Below are 21086 nucleotides of genomic sequence, written 5' to 3'. Positions count from 1 at the left end.
TTGGTATCAAATGAAAGTGCTCGGTTTACACATTTATAATATTGTTTTTTTAAAGATTTTTTTTTTAAATTATGACAATTTTGGAATCCAAGATGGCGGCCATGCACTGTCATTAAATCGTAATGGATATCATTTTATAGGTTTTAGGGGGCGCAGATTTCGAAAATGATGATCATTTTGGATTCCAAAATGGCGGCCATGCACTCCATGCAGTATGTCATAAAAGTCGTCATGGATATCGTTTTATAGGTTTTAGGAGGCGCAGATTTCGAAAATGATGACCATTTTGGATTCCAAGATGGCGGCCATCCAGTATGTCATAAAAGTCGTCATGGATGTCGTTTTATAGGTATTAGGGGGCGCAGATTCCGAAAATGATGACCATTTTGGATTCCAAAATGGCGACCATGCAGTATGTCATTAAAGTCGTCATGGATGTCGTTTTATAGGTTTTGAGGGGCGCAGATTTCGAAAATGATGACCATTTTGGATTCCAAAATGGCGGCCATGCACTATGTCATAAAAGTCGTCATGGATGTCGTTTTATATGTTTTAGGGGGCACAGATTTCGAAAATGATGACCATTTTAGATTCCAAGATGGCGGCCATGCACTATGTCATAAAAGTCGTCATGGATGTCGTTTTATAGGTTTTAGGGGGCGCAGATTTCGAAAATGATGACCATTTTAGATTCCAAGATGGCGGCCATGCAGTATGTCATAAAAGTCGTCATGGATGTCGTTTTATAGGTTATAGGGGGCTCAGATTTCGAAAATGATGACTATTTTGGAATCCAAGATGGCGGCCATGCAGTATGTCATAAAAGTCGTCATGGATGTCGTTTTATAGGTTTTAGGGGGCGCAGGTTTCGAAAATGATGACCATTTTGGAATCCAAAATGGCGGCCATGCAGTATGCCATAAAAGTCGTCATGGATGTCGTTTTATAGGTTTTAGGGGGCCCCGATTTCGAAAATGATGACCATTTTGGAATCCAAAATGACGGCCATGCAGTATGTCATAAAAGTCGTCATGGATGTCGTTTTATAGGTTTTAGGGGGCGCAGATTTCGAAAATGATGACCATTTTGGATTCCAAGATGGCGGCCATGCAGTATTTCATAAAAGTCGTCATGGATGTCGTTTTATAGATTATAGGGGGCGCAGATTTCGAAAATGATGACCATTTTGGATTCCAAAATGGCGGACTTGCACTATGACATAAAAGTCGTCATGGATGTTGTTTTATAGGTTTTAGGGGGCCCCGATTTCGAAAATGATGACCATTTTGGAATCCAAAATGACGGCCATGCAGTACGTCATAAAAGTCGTCATGGATGTCGTTTTATAGGTTTTAGAGGGCGCAGATTTCGAAAATGATGACCATTTTGGATTCCAAGATGGCGGCCATCCAGTATTTTATAAAAGTCGTCATGGATGTCGTTTTATAGATTATAGGGGGCGCAGATTTCGAAAATCATGACTATTTTGGAATCCAAGATGGCGGCCATGCACTGTGTCATAAAAGTCGTCATGGATGTCGTTTTATAGATTTTGGGGGGCGCAGATTTCGAAAATTATGACCATTTTGGATTCCAAAATATTGGCCATGCACTAAAGTCGTCATGGATGTCGTTTTATAGGTTTTGAGGGGCGCAGATTTCGAAAATGATGACCATTTTGGATTCCAAAATGGCGGCCATGCACTATGTCATAAAAGTCGTCATGGATGTCGTTTTATATGTTTTAGGGGGCACAGATTTCGAAAATGATGACCATTTTAGATTCCAAGATGGCGGCCATGCACTATGTCATAAAAGTCGTCATGGATGTCGTTTTATAGGTTTTAGGGGGCGCAGATTTCGAAAATGATGACCATTTTAGATTCCAAGATGGCGGCCATGCAGTATGTCATAAAAGTCGTCATGGATGTCGTTTTATAGGTTATAGGGGGCTCAGATTTCGAAAATGATGACTATTTTGGAATCCAAGATGGCGGCCATGCAGTATGTCATAAAAGTCGTCATGGATGTCGTTTTATAGGTTTTAGGGGGCGCAGGTTTCGAAAATGATGACCATTTTGGAATCCAAAATGGCGGCCATGCAGTATGCCATAAAAGTCGTCATGGATGTCGTTTTATAGGTTTTAGGGGGCCCCGATTTCGAAAATGATGACCATTTTGGAATCCAAAATGACGGCCATGCAGTATGTCATAAAAGTCGTCATGGATGTCGTTTTATAGGTTTTAGGGGGCCCCGATTTCGAAAATGATGACCATTTTGGAATCCAAAATGACGGCCATGCAGTATGTCATAAAAGTCGTCATGGATGTCGTTTTATAGGTTTTAGGGGGCGCAGATTTCGAAAATGATGACCATTTTGGATTCCAAGATGGCGGCCATGCAGTATTTCATAAAAGTCGTCATGGATGTCGTTTTATAGATTATAGGGGGCGCAGATTTCGAAAATGATGACCATTTTGGATTCCAAAATGGCGGACTTGCACTATGACATAAAAGTCGTCATGGATGTTGTTTTATAGGTTTTAGGGGGCCCCGATTTCGAAAATGATGACCATTTTGGAATCCAAAATGACGGCCATGCAGTACGTCATAAAAGTCGTCATGGATGTCGTTTTATAGGTTTTAGAGGGCGCAGATTTCGAAAATGATGACCATTTTGGATTCCAAGATGGCGGCCATCCAGTATTTTATAAAAGTCGTCATGGATGTCGTTTTATAGATTATAGGGGGCGCAGATTTCGAAAATCATGACTATTTTGGAATCCAAGATGGCGGCCATGCACTGTGTCATAAAAGTCGTCATGGATGTCGTTTTATAGATTTTGGGGGGCGCAGATTTTGAAAATTATGACCATTTTGGATTCCAAAATATTGGCCATGCACTATGTCATAAAAGTCGTCATGGATGGCGTTTTATAGGTTTTAGGGGGCGCAGATTTCGAAAATGATGACCATTTTGAATTCCAAGATGGCTGCCATGCAGTATGTCATAACAGTCGTCATGGATGTCGTTTTATAGGTTATAGGGGGCGCAAGTTTCGAAAATGATGACCATTTTGGAATCCAAAATGGCGGCCATGCACTATGTCATAAAAGTCGTCATGGATGTCGTTTTATAGGTTTTAGGGGGCGCAGATTTCGAAAATCATGACCATTTTGGATTCCAAGATGGCGGCCATGCAGTATTTCATAAAAGTCGTCATGGATGTCGTTTTATAGATTATAGGGGGCGCAGATTTCGAAAATGATGACCATTTTGAATTCCAAAATGGCGGACTTGCACTATGAAATAAAAGTCGTCATGGATGTCGTTTTATATGTTATAGGGGGCTCAGATTTCGAAAATTATGACTATTTTGGAATCCAAGATGGCGGCCATGCACTATGTCATAAAAGTCGTGATGGATGTCGTTTTATAGGTTATAGGGGGCGCAGTTTTCGAAAATGATGACTATTTTGGAATCCAAGATGGCGGCCATGCACTATGTCATAAAAGTCGTCATGGATGTCGTTTTATAGGTTTAGGCCCGGCGCAAATTTCGAAAATGATGACTATTTTGGAATCCAAGATGGCGGCCATGCACTATGTCATAAAAGTCGTCATGGATGTCGTTTTATAGGTCATGGTCATCATATTCGAAATCTGCGCACCTGTTTCAAATAAGATATAGATGCATCCTAGTAAGTCAACAACATCTATATCTACTATCGAAATGTACTTTTGATAGTAGTAGTACGAAATGTAATCTGAAAGGAATCAAGTAATGCATTCCTGTAATGAGGAATCGACATTGATTCCAATTACTAGTAATTCTAATATTCGAGAAATTGATTCCTGATTCCTCAAATGGAATTGTACTTAGTAATTCGGTATTGTTACATTACAAAGTACCTAATCTGGGAATCGGTAATCAGATTAAAAAGTAATTTCAAGTAATCGTGGAATCAGGATTCAATTACGAAATGCCCATCTTGGACTAAGTAGCACTGCTTTCAATTGATCTTTTTGACGAACCGCGAGTTCTCAGTTCGGGGCGAACTACTAGTTTATTATAAGTTAAATGATATTCAAATTGTACTTAGGAGTCATGGGGCTTATTAAAAAAACTACACTACTCGTATATGCTAAGAGTGCTAAGACCCTATTTATATTTAGAAGTCACGGAGTTATTAAAAAAAAAAAACTAAGCCATATTCACCCAATATAATCCGTACTGATAGATATAATTTTGAAATACGAGATGGGCATTTTCTTTTCATCGTGGATACAGTTTTCCGTATCTCTTAGTTTTATTACTTTCCTTGATAGCCTCTTTGGCATTTACCCTGTATTTGTACCTATACCTAAGACTATTTCTAGACGTGAGCAAAAAATCTGAAAGTATCTCGTTTTTCCGACAACCAAAAGTGTTTGACGTCAATCGCTCCAACATTCGTCATGGTTCAAGATTTCCTGTTACTCTGAATTTTAGGCATAGGTACGCTATTAGTCTTTTTCTACTCCAGCACTTAAATGTGTCAATTAAATGACTGACAGTGATATCTAAAGCAATGTCATTTGAATGCTTTGTCTATAGGCTCATAAGATGACTGCTAGCAGTCATCTTATGAGTATAATACAACTGCTTTATTTTTTTTAAAGATACAAGTTCCGATCATCTTGATTGAAAGAGGTATGTTTTCATTTACAATAATAACTCTTTTTTTTTAAATAATAACTCAATTTTTTTTAAATAATAACTCTTTTTTTTTAATAATAACTCTTTTTTTTTAATAATAACTTTTTTTTTTTTTTTTGCTGCAGCTGTCATAGAAAAAGTAATGTATGCAACAGCTCATAATTGGTTCTTAAAATTCTCGGGTCTTTTTTTACAAAACTCGACTACGTCTCGTTTTGTAACTTCGACCCTTGAATTTTAAGAACCCTTATTATATCACTGTTGCATAAACTACTATTACAGTTTACCTACTGTTTGGGTCAAATATTAGCATCGTAGTTACCGAGTAACAACATGGTAAGGCACAATGAACATTATAAAGTAGGTACATTCCGTTTCAGTCATTAGAACCTTTCATAAATTAAATAAAGTAGGATTTCAATTGATTCACTATTTTTCAAGCAAACGAAATTCACCCCAATCTACCATTACATCAAGGTTCAAATACCTATAAAATATATTTTTTTATGGTGGGCCTTACGAGGATAAGTAGCAAAGATGTATAGAGTCAAGTTTTATAGGAATCTGTCACATTTTAGTATTTCACCATCCAGTATTACACTTACAATTTCACAAACTCTGCCACTGCAAAGTATAAAGCTTAGTCAAACCAGACTGTAACAACATTTTCCTGGTGTATTCCCATTTGTCCCCGCCTCACGTATGGCAGCGGTTCAGTTACAGGGGTGGGGATAAATGGGAATAAACCATTTTCTTTCTCCAGAGCTAAACATGCGCGAGCAACAAGTGTCAGACCAACGCCTAGAGATCAAACGCATCACAGACGATCTGTCATCCTTCAAGCAGAAGTACTATGAGATGAAGCGCGCGCTCGACGCGGATGAAGCCAGGCGGTTGCGGGTCCACACCCCGCCTACTCGCGACACCGCCGTGGTTAGCTAACTGGGGAACTTTAACCTTTATTTTGATGATCGATATTAAACTTTCGGGAGACATATTTTAGTTGCCAATAGCGACTAAAAATTCAAGTGAGTGAAACCGTTGTCGTCTAAACAGTTTATTTTGATGTCTTAAAGTTAATATCATATAAATGAATCGCCTTTCTTTGGATCTTTGGCACAGAATAAAATAATAGTACTAGGTACAGTAGATTCACTCCCTAAAAACGCGTCTATCACGACAGATATGACCGCTAGGTGGCGCAAGCGCGAGCAGACGTCCGTTCCGTAGCGGTGCGCGGCAACTACTATAGCTAGACACCGAAATTGGTGTGGGCCGCATGTACTTGTAGCGACGCGACGAAATCGCGGAGTGAGCCACGCCTGTCTTTGGTCGGAGTATCATGACATTTAGATGAAATTTCGAGTAATTTTTAATAGTTAGTGTACCTATACTTGGTGAACATGTATGTACCTAATTAGGTGGTCGCTTCGCTTTGATATTGACCCGTAATGATACTTTTTTGTATTTAAGCCTGTGCCAATTATTAATTGAATTAAAATTGAACGATTTTAATTTAAATCTAAGACTGAAGTTACCCACATTATTCCTGACGATGGAAAATAAATCAATCACAGCGCATAATTCTCCGAATGTGATTTGACTGTCATTGAATCAGTGCTCAAAGGGTCAGGCGACCAATGTTATGCATATAACCAATATATTTTTTATTTGAACTAAATGATTGAAAATAATTCAATTGTGAAAGCGTAAAGACGTCGCATTGTGTACTTATCGTATAATGTCCCAATAACCTGACCATGAAAAGTATTAAACATAATTTGTAAAAAATGTACTTTGAAATGTGTGGTACAGGTTGTTTAAATCTAAATAATGATTAGTACATAATGGATTTGATAATTAGTGTCATATCGATTTCATCACATTTTTCAGTAAATATGTACATACATAATATTATACAATCTAACGAAAAATTAAAAATATTTAAATTACAATAAAAAATATCAATAATAATTTGGCCACTTTGCTTTGACGGGTACCCAATACCCATTCAGCATACAGGGACAATTGATAAGACTGATCATTATGTTTTATGTATTCGACATTAGTTTTTCATGACGAGCAAGTGTGATGAAAATGATATGTGTAACGGTTGAGCTCATTTACAGCGATTTATACTATTATTTTATTGTAAGTAATAATAATCAATTAATCAAGAATGTATGATAGTTGGAATTCTGTAACATCGCCACATTGAAATTGAAACGAATCGGGATCAATTATGAAGAGAAATAAAACTACATATTTATTAATCCGAAAACAATAGTTTTATTTAAGAACTTTTCACTTTCTCATAAAATATACACATTGTTTTTGTCATTAAACTAAAATGTAAGTAAATACTAATTTTAAATACCAATGTTCGGTCACACGGCTGCCCTGGCGGGCGCCGCCACGGTCTATGTTTAACGTGCTCTCATGTACAAACTGTTCACTTAAACGCTATTTAGAAAAAAATATCAAATGAAAGCATGATTTTGTACATTTCAAAATAAAAAAAAAACGAAGACCTCCTGTTTACAAAGTGTGATGATAGGATTCTACAGTCCATCTGTCGATACTTAAAAATAACAGTTCGAATGCTTGCGAGTCGGACCGGGTCGTGTCGGGTGAAATGCGGTGAAATGCTGCGGCTAGCCGCCCTAGTGCGACTGCCGTGCGAGTGTCGCGCCGCGGCCGCGACGGTCGCACCGACACGCGCCACTAACACACCGCCCGCAGGCACACATACGTTCCTCATACAGATTCCCCTTAAAATTAGAAATATAAATCTCTTAATTCACATCGAATAGACTAACTCGTGTACTCGGATAGTACGATCACACACAACAAATCATAGTGTACTTTCGTCCGTCGGTATTTATTGCGTAAACGATTTTATCACTTTATTAAGCTACATTTGTTTAGCCGAATTATACTAAAGGAAGTTCCAAATATATAAAAAGTAAACCTTAAATCACGCAACATTCACTTCACTTTAGCGGGTAGTAGGTTAGTCCGGCGCGGCAGACGCGGATAAAACTATTGTTTGTATGTTCGTGCGCGGCCAGTAGTATAGTACGGCGGTACAATAGTGCACTAGTACGGTACAGTACAGTACTAGAGTACGGTAGCAGTACTAGCTGCGCACTAGTGCACGTCCGAGCTTTCCTTGTTCAGCGAGTGGTTGGCCGGGTCCGACGCGTTCATTGGCTGCGGACAAAATATACTTCATTAATATTTGTGTTATTACCTGATCGGGGATTTCTATGCCACACCGCGGGATATCAAGTCGAAATGGTAATATGGATACGCCACTTGGCCCGCGATAGGAACAAAACTGTTCGAAAAGTAAACGCTATTTCGGTGTTGGTAATTCGTTTATAAAATAAAGGACTGTAAAAAAACAGTGTTGGTTATGATTTAACGAAAAAATATTATTCAAAAAATTATTAAGTTTTCAATTTTTCAATTATTAATATTAATAATATATGCAATGCATGATTAATTGATTAACAGTAACATGCTAAAACACTCCTATATCGCACACGAATCCCGGAATCCCGCGGCATATCCATACTAGCATAATGATTGAGGTCTTTCACCCCAAGAGGCATAGAAATCCCCGATCACTGGTTATTACCACTAAGTGTAGTAGATCACAGACCTCAACTGCTAAGTATGCTACAGAAGCATGAATCTAGTATTAAACTGGATTGGGCATGAGTGGTGGGGATAACTGACAGAATGGGATAGACTTATGTATCTTTCAGTAGCAGTAGCAGCGAAAGCGCTATTATTTTTTGTCCTTGTCACAGTCTCACTTTTTTTTTATTCCCCACCGTAAATTAGGATGGATGATTGGTCGAATTTGTTTGTTGTCCACCATAACGAATAAATTCGACCAATAATAGCGTCGCATTGCGTATGTTTTGTCCCTCACGGAGGCACGCGTAGACCACTTCTATAAGATACTACCTTCTATGTACAGAAGGCACAACTCAGTTTCACTAGACTGATTTATTAGTGATCGGCAAAGTCGGTGCCACACGGGGTTAATGACCTCAATGATTATGCTAATACGGATATGCCGCGGGAATCACGGGATTCGTGTTGTATACCCCCCCTACCCTACTACAATGTTTCTAATTTTAATAAGTTATTGAAATAAATTTATATTACAGTATAATATCAATGAACAGAGGTGAACGTTTTACAATAAACACTGAGCAAATAAACTTTAAATCACAACTTAATGGTCCGAGGAACATAAATAAAATAAGCTTATTTTCTACCGGAAATGGGTTCTCAACCAAATCTTTGTCATTGAAGTAGAAAAGGACGGCATTAACTAATAAAGATACACTGTTTGCCGTTTCTTTCGCGCTAGTTTCAACGTTGCACTCGTTGCACGACGCAAACAATAGAAAATCTAACAGAGTGACCTTCAACAAGCCAGGTAGTCGGGTAAAGGGTTATTTATCACTGCAGCAGGTCAGAGCAACATCGACCTACGTGCATATACATAAAGTTCAACTTCAGTTTTGACACTTCAATGATGTAACACGGGTGCAAAAAATAAGAGGAAGGTATGACTTATAATTTATACTGAAAATTGAAACAATACCTACTCGTTTAAGTTTATCAATCTTTTTAATGAATAATGATACAATTTATTGTTATTTGTTTAAATACTCAATATTCGAACAAGATCGCGGCACTTGAGTTACGTCCATACACAGACAATCCAATCTCTAGACATAGCATAGTCGCGCTACCCCCACACTGCCACACATACGGTAGCGTTACTCCATCTTCGAGTAAATCCCGTGCCGTGATTGGTCCGTGTCTTTGAACGGACCAATCACGGCACGGGATTCGCTCACCTCGTCCCCCGCACCCCCGTATTTTTGGCAGCATCGGTTTCATGAAATAATTGGCCTAAGCTCAGTCTAGAGGTGGGATTGTCAGTGCGTCCATATTAACATTTCTACCTGGATTCCCGCGGTGGGGCACCGACTTTGCCGATCACTGCGTGATCAAGCGTCCACAGCTACTAACGGCTACTAAAAAACGTCTCGGTCACTCGAGTGGTGTTAGACAGGTGTCGCGTCAGGTAGGAGATGGTACACCTACAGGTGTAGGGGAGAGGGAGAGAGAGAGTCTTTAGAGGAGAAACACACACACGCACAGTACTGACCAGGCTGATGGGCGGCTGGCTGGGCTGCGGCGGCGGCGCGGGCTGCGGGGGCAGCGCGGGCGCGTCGTGCACGGCCGTGGTGGAGTGCGCCGCCTGCGCCGCGCCCGACCCGTAGTACCCGCCGTTCATGCCTGCACATAGACAAATCATCTTCTATATCATTCATTCGCAAAGGTTTTCGGAGAAGTTATCGTTGCCATTCGAGGTTTTCTAGGACAAAATAATTGGTAATCGTTTTCGAGGTTTTCGGAGAAGTTATCGTTGCCATTCGAGGTTTTCTAGGACAAAATAATTGGTAATCGTTTTCGAGGTTTTCGGGGTTCCGATATGTGGTAATCATTTTCGAGGTTTCCGGGGATACAACCATTTGCAGTCGCAATAGGGATGTTGACATGAATCGCGAATATATAACATGTTATGTTTTTACCATAGCAGGGAGTATTAGAACGCGGAAAATCATATTTTGCATGTGTAAATATGCGTAATAAATTAATTAAAAATAATGAAAAGTATTTAAAATAATGCCCAGTATCACGTGACTGCAAACGCCAATCGGAGCGCGTGACGTAATCACAGTGGAATCACCAAAGACAAGTTATAAAACCTGCCTAAGTGTCTACAGATTATCGTACCGAAACGCTATCTTGGTGCGGTGCGGCGCACGAATCGATAGTGTGTAAGGTGGTGCGTTAAGGACGCAGCTATAAGTTAGAGCGAGAAAGAAGGTCGCTGTCCGATGCGGTAGTGTGTTAAGGCTTTAAAAAAATTGTCAATTGCCATATAAAGAATTTTAAAAAATGACTGACAGCAGTTTGTTTAAAACGCCGTTACGTCATCAAGGTCACGTGACAGTTTGGAGCGTTTAGGCGCGAAATTGAAACACGAAACTTATTATACATGTTTTTTATTCAAAATTAATGAATATATTTTTTTTATATTTTTTTCTGTAATTATTACGTGTCTATCTACCAAATAAAACCAGTTCCAAAAAATTGTCAACATCCCTATTGTTTCCAGGTTTCTAAGTAGTGTCGTCGTGTACGTACCTTCGCTGTAGGTGCTGGGCGGCGGTTGCGGCTGCGGCTGCGGCAGCGGCGGCGCGGGCGGCGGCAGCGAGGGCGGGGCCCCGGGCAGGAAGTAGTCCTTGTTGACGCAGTTGCGCAGGCAGTCCGGGATGCGGCCCACGATCGCGCGCCGGATCTCCGACGCCGCCATCTCGCGGAGCTCCTGCAATACGCAACATAAAAATGTCACTCAAAATCTTGTGATCGAACCAACACGTGGGGATGCTCATTCCCAATAATCGATCCCTTCTGATTTGGATGAGGAGCAACTGGGTCAGCTGTCAAAAATACTGAATACGGTTTCTATACGAGCGTCAAAGATATTTGAGTAGCGAGCTAGCGAGCACCTCGCAAAAAAATCGCCGCTCGAGGGCTCACTGAGTTTGCATACTAAAGGTTCCGACACACAGGCGCGTTTTCCGGGCGGGGCGTGAGCGGGGCACCGCTTTTACATATAAAACGCTCACGCGCCGCCCGGAAAACGCGTCTGTGACGAAGCCTTAACGCTTCGATCGCGAAACGCACGCCTGACGCTGACCGCCACACATGGTTAAAACAAATGTACCGCCGGTAAGTGTCAACGTGGACGACGCTCAGCCTTCGGGCACAAAATAAATAATAGTACTAAGTACAAAAGACTCACTCTCTAACAAAACGCGTCTGTTACGATCAGCACAGATATGGCCGCTAGGTGGCGACAGCGCCACGCGCGGCTTATGGCTTTCCCAAAAATTGGGGCCGAACGGATGTACTTTTAGCTACCTGTAGCAAAGCGACGAAATCGCGGAGTGAGACACGCCTGCTAAGGGTAAGTGTCAGGGCTTCCAATACCGGGATCCCGGTATTTCGGGATCCCGGGATCCCGTCTTTTTAGACGCATTTTTCAATACCGGTATTTTTAAAGGCAATACCGGGATCCCGGTATTTTAAAAAATGAGGGAAATGCGCAGTATAAACCCTTTAAATCCAATATATCAAAAAATTCAAAAAGCTTACTAAACGTCAGACGCATCTAGAGAGTTAGACCAAGAAAAGTCTGCAACGATTTTGATAGCACGCGCAGTGCAAGTGTTATTTTAAACGTCAAAATTCTATGAAATTATGACGTACAAATAACATTCGCACTGCGTACTGCGTATGCTATCAAAATCGTTGCAGACTTTACTTGGTCTAACTCTAACTGGTCTCTAACCCTCATTTTATTATTGAAACAAGATCGTTGCCTATGCGTCAGATAAATATTTGGTGGTTGGTGGTGGATGAATCCTGAAGTTATGTGAGTGATGAATATGATGATAGTGACATTAACATTAACATAATTAGTTCTTATAATTTTATTAAAAAAATAAAACGAAAGAGCAAGGATAACTGTAATAATGGCAAACCAATTTTGACGGAAATTTGAAAAAATGTTGTCTGGTTGGTTAAGTTGGACTACAAATGTGACTGGTGAGGTGAAGTCAACAAATTGGATAAAATTATTGCCAACCTGGAGTGCGAAATAAAATTATTGCAGATGGCGGCATTGCTTGTTTATTGTTGTAATAGCTTTTAGGACATATCTGGTATTCCAGTGAGCCTTTCTAATTCCCCTTTTTAATAAAACTATATATTTTTAAACGATTCATATCTAATACCGGGATCCCGGTATTGATGAAGACAGTTTCGGTATTAATACCGGTATTGTGAGAAGTCCGGTATTTGGAAGCCCTAGTGTCAGCTCAGGGTGAGGTTACCTGCGCGCTGGCGTCGGAGTAGAAGGCGGCGTGCGGCGTGCAGAGCACGTTGGGCGCGTCCTTGAGCGGGCCCTGGAACACGTTGAAGGGCTCGTTCTCGTGCACGTCGAGCGCGGCGGCGCGGATGCGGCCCTGCTTCAGCGCGGCCGCCAGCCCCTCGTCGTCCACCAGCCCGCCGCGGGCCGTGTTCACCAGGAACGCCCCTGACACAACACAATCAATCAATCAAACAAACTTTTATTGATAAAATACAAGTATTTTACATGTCCATACATTATTTCCATTACAACAAATTCAAATTAAGCATCAAGCAAATTATAATCTATTTTTAATTATTAATGTCTATCTAATTTAAAAAAAAAATATTTTAATTATCAAGAAGATTAACAGTAATTAGGTATAACTTATTTTTATCACATGTAGTCAAAATTAAATCCAAATTTAAATCTAAAATAAATAAATAAAAATATTACATTAACAACTTTAAATCTAAAATAAATAACAATCTTACATTAACACAACACGTACGGTTAGGACAACATCAGTACCGTCTTTACTATAAGGGCACACGGGGCCCGTGCCCAGGGCCCCCAAGGACAACCAGTAACAGGAACAGTATAAATATACTGTTACTGTCCTTGGGGAGGCGGTAATCAAATTATTACCCATTGATTTCATTTTATTCACAAATAAGCTTACAGTCTAATACACCAAGGCGCTTATAAGTAATGTTATTATGCATGCTATGTTACACTTACACTATAAAAATTAATAAAATAAATAAAAGATCATAGTAGAAAAATGTTAGTTTAATTAGCTTTCTTTACTTTCCCAGCATAGTTAAAGACATCTTTTAAGGAGATCGTGAGACCCATTGGATTTAAAGTTTTTTTTTTGTACAAGTTTTCGGTTTTTGTCGTGAATCTATTTAATTTACAATCCTTCTCGATGATCAGCCGTAAACGAAGCACAAAAGCGATTAAACCTAACTTTAACCATTTGGACGCCGTGTCAAACACAAAAGCTGTCTCTCAGACGCCACGTCACCGAAGTGTCAAAACTGAAATTGAACTTTATGCATATGCACCTAGGTCTATGTTGCTCTGTGGTCTATGACCGATTAATACGTCTTTGGCGTTGGACCTGCGGTGCGTTTATATCGGTCATTGGCGTCCAAAAGGTTAACCTGACTTGGCGTCAGCGTGACAGCTTTTGTGTTTGACACGGCGTCGAAAAGGTTAAAGGCGATTTCAGCCTGTCAGTTAAACGCAAAAGGTGACAGTTTCGAACAACTGACAGGTTGATATCGTCCGGCGAACTGGTAATCTGTGGGCCCCTTAAGCTCTAAGTAGATACGAAGGGCATACCTGGACGCATCTGTTTGATAGTGAACTCGTTGATAAGGTGATGGTTGTGTTCGTTTAAGCTGCAGTGAAGTGACACACAGTCACTCTGGAATAGGAGGTCCTGGAACCAAAAATTATTACATCAATTACATTTTTTCTTTAATAACAAAGCTGTAGGGTCAATATACTACGAAATACGTTGACTAGTTTAGTTATAATTTGTCATATAATTACCTAATTTCATCAATTTGTATTGACTCTCACTCTAGTATTTTTTCAAGTGCCTGAACTTGATGACCATCCACATAACATACCTAAACTCAAGCTTATCACCTCTGTGAAGTGACGAAATGATCGCTAGCATAGTTCATACAATTCTGCAGTTCTCCACGTAACTGGGCACTATGTATATTTTTAATAGGGGCGAGAAATCTCGAGGTTCCGTATCATGTGTAAATAGATAATTATTCCAACAAGCATCAAGCTTCCAACCTTCGTGGCGACCTGACGTAGACCGACTGACTGCCTGGCTGACTGACATACTACATATTTGGACATTTAAATTCAAAATTAAACGACGGACAGACAGACAGACTGCTCAATCACGATGCTGTCACAATAGAATAACGACGTCAACTGGCTAAATAACCCAATAGCAACGCTCGTGCATTCCGCCAAGGTTTAAACATGTCGCGCGAGTGACTTAAAACAAGTGAGTCTAAACCGTAAAATTATTAGAGATGCAACGGATAGTTGTTTGGCCGGATACCGGATATCCGGCCTGGTCACTGGCCGAATATCCGGTATCCGCCGGATATTCGGCCGGCGGAACTATACCTATATTTTGAGTTTTGCAGGTGCGCGTCGTGCAGGTTTCGACCTGTTTCGCAGTGAACGTTCGCGCGGACACATTTCTAGGATCGTAATGAGTTTTATCACTTTTAAAAGAATAAACTGATTCGATTATGACCGTGACTATTTTTTAGATTCCATTTTTTACCCCAAAATGTGTTAATTTTACTATCCGGTATCCGGCCGGATAGTAGGTCACTATCCGGTATCCGGCCGGATACTAAAATAACGGCCGGATAGTAACCGGATATCCGGTGCATCTCTAAAAATTATTCAATGTTAGTATGTCTCACAACAGTTTAAATTCGGTTTATATTGAGCGTTTAAAGTGGTCCCAACCTGCAGCGTGTAGACCCTGGTGAGGCCGAGCGACTTCTCAATGCCGTCGGGCAGGTAGGGGTCGTAGAAGATGACGTTGAAGCCGAAGGCCTTGGCCCGCAGCGCCACGGCGGAGCCGATACGGCCGAGGCCCACGATGCCCAGCGTGTCGCCGCGGATGCGCGCGCAGCCCGCCGCCGCCTCGCGGACCTGCTCCGGACCTGGGGAACAACAACACATAATAGGGATGTTGACACATGTTGAATTTTATAACAAAATCTAGTAAAATAGATAGCAAACGAGCAATTTATCACAATAATGTGGATATTAAAATAAAATATTGAAAAATTACAAAAATACAGGACCTGAAAGTTTCAAAATTTAAGTTTTTTTTAACTTCCAAAAACGATAAAAGTAAGGGTACCATTCGATTCCTTACATTTCACCAAAAAAAATATTGTATAGCAACTATATACATAAACGCAATATTTCATCGACAAAAACGCAATTTTCTTGTTTTGTCCATACTACAACGTGGGCGATGACGTCACGGCCTCTGGCCGTTTTGTATAGGGCGTTTCGCGAGTGAAGTGCGACTGTCGGACTTTGACTACAATTTCTGATTTTTGTGTTACTTTAATGCAATGGGTACAATATAGACATTTGATCCTAAAAACAAACCCGATCGATTGATACCATAAAAAAAATTAGTCATGTAGCCTATTGCCTGCAAGTCCTGCAACCTGTACCCGAGGGCCACGAACATATCCATCATTCCTGCACAAAATGGGGTTGGCAACTGTCAAAGGTTTGCATAGATGGCGCCATCATAGCTTGCCCCTTTTTCCATGAGATTTGGCTTAAAGGGCTGGCATCCAGGACATTAAAAAAACAAAAATTTGACAGAATTCTATGGATTGACAGGGCAAGCTATGATGGCGCCATCTGCTAAATACTTCGACAGGCCAACCGCATTAGAAGCACGGCTTGATATCAAATTCATCTGGAGACAACCTATAGAGACCACGCGGGCATTTTATTAAACTGCAAATATACTAATAGTTGACTATGTTGTCAGCTCAGCCTGTGTGAGATCTGAGCTAAATTTTAGGGCAGAAGTAAGAATTTTAAGTCTTATTATTAAGTAGAAAACGTAGCATTGATTGCTTGCTAGATGTTCATTCTTTGCCTGTCGACGGCATGACACTATTGTCGATGGCAAGACAAAACTGCATGTTCCCATCCTCTCCTTCTCAAAACACAACCAACAAATCCATGCTGTCCTCACGACTCAAAAGCCTTCAAGGCGTGTTCTTACACTAAGTACTTCACATTACCTCGAGACTCGTAAAGCTCGGTGCACACGGCGTCAATTTTTATCGAATGCCGTAGTGACAGCAAAATTTGTATGGCAACCTTCAAAATCGTTCACACGGCGTCTATGCGGGAAAGCCGCCTAGCCGGTATACAGGAAAAATTAACGCCGTGTGAAACTTCTTCGAGGTGTTTTTTTTACAAGCCGTGTTTTTTTTACAACACAAAGGCGAATCATTTTCTATTGTAATGTATAGTGTTACCTGTGAATTTTTTTCCATCCCGCACCATGATGGCGAGCCAGAAGGTCCGCCGGTATAAATTAAGTATGAGACACATGGTCGTGTCGGCCACCTCCTCCACGCCGTAGCCGGGCACATTACATACTGCTATTCCTGGAAACAACAGTTCACACGTTCAAATCAACAATAGAATTTTCACACCACCTATTCGGAAAAGAGCTTTTTCCTCCCTGCCATAGAGAAAAAAAATACATAGAGTACTCACTCCATACATCAGTTCAGACTATTAATTTCAGTGTCTACATCTAGCATCGAGTAGCGGAACTATCAGTACTGCTACTTGACAATAGATGTAGCACCGACCGGAAAGTCTTATCTCAACAGCATAAAACTTTCCGGTCGGTGGCGACATCTATTGTCAAGTAGCAGTACTGATAGTTCCGCTACTCGATGCTAGATGCTAATAGTCTTTTTGGTACTAAAACTGATGTATGGAGTGAGCACTCTATGTATTTTTTTCTCTATGTCCCTGCTAGGAGGGATCAAAGTAACACTTTTCTGTTCTAGCACACTATTTTTACATTTTTTTTGCACATTATTTTATTAGCTTAAATAATCTGTTTAAGCATCAGATTGTGTCAACACTAAGATTTTTTTATTTTCCTCATAGTTGATGTGAAAAGCAGTATGTGTCACACGGTATCAAAATTATTTCGTCTTGGGCGTTAACACTTGAATCCCTCATTACGCTCAGGATTCTACTGTAGAATCCATCGCTTCATTCAGGATTCAATGTACGCCCTTGACGGAAATATATCATTTTGATCCCTTCCCTTGTAACACAAACTACTATAGGGAGTCTGCCGAATCCTACACCTGAACAGGCGACGCTACAGAAAACTGTGTCAAACCTAACCTAGCTTTTATTACATATTTTTATTGCAATTATGTTTGTTAGTTTGTAAGGTCTGCCTTAGTTGCCTGAAAATAAATTATATCTAATTTAAGGCTCAGGTGCGTTTTCCGGGCGGGGCGTGAGCGGGGCGCGCCGCTTTTACATATAATGTGACGAAGCCTTTAATTTAATAAATCCCTAAGTACTAATATTAATAATGCTAGAGTAAAAATCAATTTCATCAAAGCTCGGTCTCCCAGATATTTTGATTAAAGTGTAACGTCCTCATCGAATTATCGACCGAACAACAATCACGGCCGAGATAAGAACTAGACACAATCAGTTATACAGGGTGTCTCATTTAAATCGGTCAGTATGGGAAAGTCTAAAACTATAAGACATACGAAGATCTGTTCTTAGGAACCATTTCATCGATTTTAATAACAAGAAAAACTGCATTCATACATTTAAAAAAAAACCTGTACTCAGCTCGGGAATCGAACCCGGACGTTTTGAAAACTAAAACTATTTGTATTTAGAAATCGATTGTGTAGGTCTTAAGCAGTAAATTTTACTATGAAACATGATGTCTAAAATGAATAAAATGCATTGTTTTCATATTCTTAAATTTATTTTAGTAAGTGTTCGAAATGACCACCGCCTTTTTATTATTTTTAGTACAGGTTTTTTTTAATGTATGAATGCAATATTCTTGTTGTTAAAATCGATGACATGGTTCCTAAGAACAGATTTTCGTATGCCTTATAGTTTCAGACTTTCCCATACTGACCGATTTAAATGAGACACGCTGTATACTTATATGCTAATAGCTCTGAAGTTAGAAGCTTCGGAGCAGACATGCCGAAAGGTCATCTCTCATCAATATTCAGGCGGAAGCAATGTCGGCGGCGTACTTGCGCCACATTAATTATTTAGCTACCAGTCTAGTCAGACAGACAACGCACTAGAAATTGGATGAGGTTATTACATTATTTATAAGTAGTTATACTGTTTTATATTAATTTGGAGTTCCCAAACAGTAAACTGTAACCTACGTAGGTAAAGCGAGACATAGGTAAACCTGTTGATTTTCTTAGTTTGTTGCTACACAACAGGTTTTTATTCCAAAAGGGTTTAACGCAAAAATGGTTGAGCTTAGCAGAACTGAATTCCCTCACCTCCTTTTTTACCAGGCGTTTTCAGACTAGCATCATCATAAACTGTTTAGACCAGTGTTTTTCAAACTTATTCATGACCCCCGTGTACCCGCGTGTACCGTGTAGTACGAACAAATGTTTCGTTTAATGTATTGTTTTAAGACGAAACAGGAGCTGATATTTAAATATTTTACCCGTCTCGCTAACGGAAGCGGCTACTAAAACTAGTGCGATAAAGACAAGGCGAAAAATCCTGCGTAAAAATCTCATAAATCGAGGTTTCGTACTCGACTGTTTCCTCCTTCAAAACTTAACCAATCGTAACCAAATTTGGAAATATAAATGATTATGAAATTATCTGTGTCGGACCGTTTTGTTTTTTTTTTGCTAATTGGTATCAGTTTTGAATACCACGCCTCTCATTGCGGCATAGTCAATTAGGCCATTTTGGCCATTTTTGAAGGGCTCTAGCGCCTTAAAAAACAAAAATAGCAAAAAAAGCAAAACGGTCCGACACAGATATTGACAATATTAATATGTGTTGGAAAAATCATTGCTCTAGCTTCAAAACCCACGGAGGAAACAGTCGAGTACGTTTGCATGGAGAAATGACCACTCCTGTTGCCTCTTAAGGCCGGCAGAGGCTTCGCGATCCCCTAGGGGGTCGCGACCCACAGTTTGAAATTCACTGGTTTAGACTGCAACGGTTTCACTCGATCATCTCTCAATCAATCTCGATTAGCATCATCATCATTATCAGCGTGTATCCGTCCACTGCTGGACAGAGCTCTCCAGGGCACGTTGGTTTAGACCTGCAAAATCGAGTTCAGCTCTTCTAGAACTCGATTTTCCGATCTCCCCTGTCAATCCCTGACGAATAGTATAACCCCACCTATTTACAGCAGTGACAAGTACGCTACAGAGTACGGAGTAAGTACGGTACCTACAGTAGTAGGGGATCGTTGTTGCTCTATGTTTACGAATTACCTTAGATAACCCTACACGTGATCCCCGGGTGGTGCTAACATAGCAACAAACTTGATAGATAGATAGATAGATAAATCATTTATTTGACAGCTGCAATGACACACAATATAAATTTACACACAATCATCATAACAGAAGAAAAGGAAAAAAAAATAATTATTATTACACTAACAAAGAAAATAACATAGAAATGAGTAGGTACAAAAGTAAAATTTAATAAAAGTAGGTAGGTAGGTACAAACTGTGTGCGTTGCAGCAGAACAAAAGGGTCACGGCTCAGTGATACGCTTCGCTCTTTCGAGCAAAGCACTGATTTTCTGCCGGGACCCAGGTCACAACAAAGAATATATTTACGAAGAAGTATTTACGTACGTCGGAAACAATCGTACAGTGTAAGTGTGAGTATTTGTGCATGTCGTGTGATAATTTTTGATAAAATACTTAGATAATAGGTAAAAATTGGTAAAAATTGACCCGTGTGTACTGTGTGTAAGCCTCCTAGTTGTGTGACACCAGCCCCACCATGTTATATCCTAAAATCTGCAACCAAATAGCCGAATGGAATCCCAGTGGTTTGTTTTTTAAAGTGATTTTTAAATGTTTTTTTGGATTTAAGCTGTCTTAAAGGCGGCAATTGCACTGTCCTCCAGGACCTCGCAGTACTTACTGGATACAAAAGTCCTCGAACAATGCCAACAAAATTAAATCCAGTAACTTTAATGCCATACGATAAATAAATAAGTAGTATACATGAGTAACAAGTATGTTACCTAGTTCCCCCGCCGCCTTGACATCAATGTTGTCGACCCCGGAGCCGATGCGCACGATGATGCGCAGCGCCTTGAACTTCTCCAGGTCCTCCTTGGTGAGGATGATGGTGTGCCACATGAGCGCACCCACCGCCTCGTTCAGCACCTGCAATAGGTACAGAGTTAGGCCCACTGTCCACGAAAGCGTAGCTGCATAGACGCGTATTCGTCATTGTACGCTTGGTGTACGCTCGCTTGCAGCCTACATACAAAACAGCACAACTCTGTCCACGGATAGGGTTACCAGATACAGATTTAGAATTTCCTGACAATATTCCCGATTTCCGAATATTTTTCCTGACATTCATATTTTTCACGACGAGGGGGGGGGGGGGTCTGCGATGGCCATGCGATGCGATGAATAATTACGAAGTTATTGATAAGTTGAGTGGATCTCTCTTTTTTTTCCAATGTTTTGATTAATTTAAGTAAATAAAAAGGTACTTTATAATAAAGTCGATCAAT

The 21086-nt window shown here is 40.2% G+C and overlaps 2 protein-coding genes across 5 annotated transcripts in view; one reads left to right on the top strand and one right to left on the bottom strand.

Annotated features, from left to right (window-relative positions):
* LOC134657436 (cilia- and flagella-associated protein 58-like) overlaps positions 1–5643 on the top strand; it is a 36907-nt gene extending 31264 nt beyond the window's left edge. The window contains exon 20 of the mRNA XM_063512986.1: positions 5465–5643. Coding sequence (XP_063369056.1) covers positions 5465–5643 — 179 coding nt within the window. The remainder of the gene's footprint in view (positions 1–5464) is intronic.
* A 1323-nt stretch (positions 5644–6966) lies between these two features.
* LOC134657470 (C-terminal-binding protein) overlaps positions 6967–21086 on the bottom strand; it is a 134283-nt gene continuing 120163 nt past the window's right edge. For all 4 annotated transcript variants that reach the window (XM_063513033.1, XM_063513036.1, XM_063513034.1 and 1 more), the window contains 8 exons: positions 20583–20727; positions 16795–16926; positions 15239–15438; positions 14069–14168; positions 12702–12904; positions 10948–11128; positions 9902–10032; positions 6967–7914 (listed from right to left, as the gene is read on the bottom strand). In XM_063513033.1, the coding sequence (XP_063369103.1) occupies positions 7852–7914; positions 9902–10032; positions 10948–11128; positions 12702–12904; positions 14069–14168; positions 15239–15438; positions 16795–16926; positions 20583–20727 (1155 nt within the window). In that variant the 3' untranslated portion in view covers positions 6967–7851. The remainder of the gene's footprint in view (positions 7915–9901; positions 10033–10947; positions 11129–12701; positions 12905–14068; positions 14169–15238; positions 15439–16794; positions 16927–20582; positions 20728–21086) is intronic.

This window comes from Cydia amplana, chromosome 20 (assembly GCF_948474715.1).
Source record: "Cydia amplana chromosome 20, ilCydAmpl1.1, whole genome shotgun sequence".
NCBI lineage: Eukaryota > Metazoa > Arthropoda > Insecta > Lepidoptera > Tortricidae > Cydia > Cydia amplana.
Note: the sequence above shows the minus strand (reverse complement) of the source record. Positions and strands in the feature narration are given on the sequence as shown.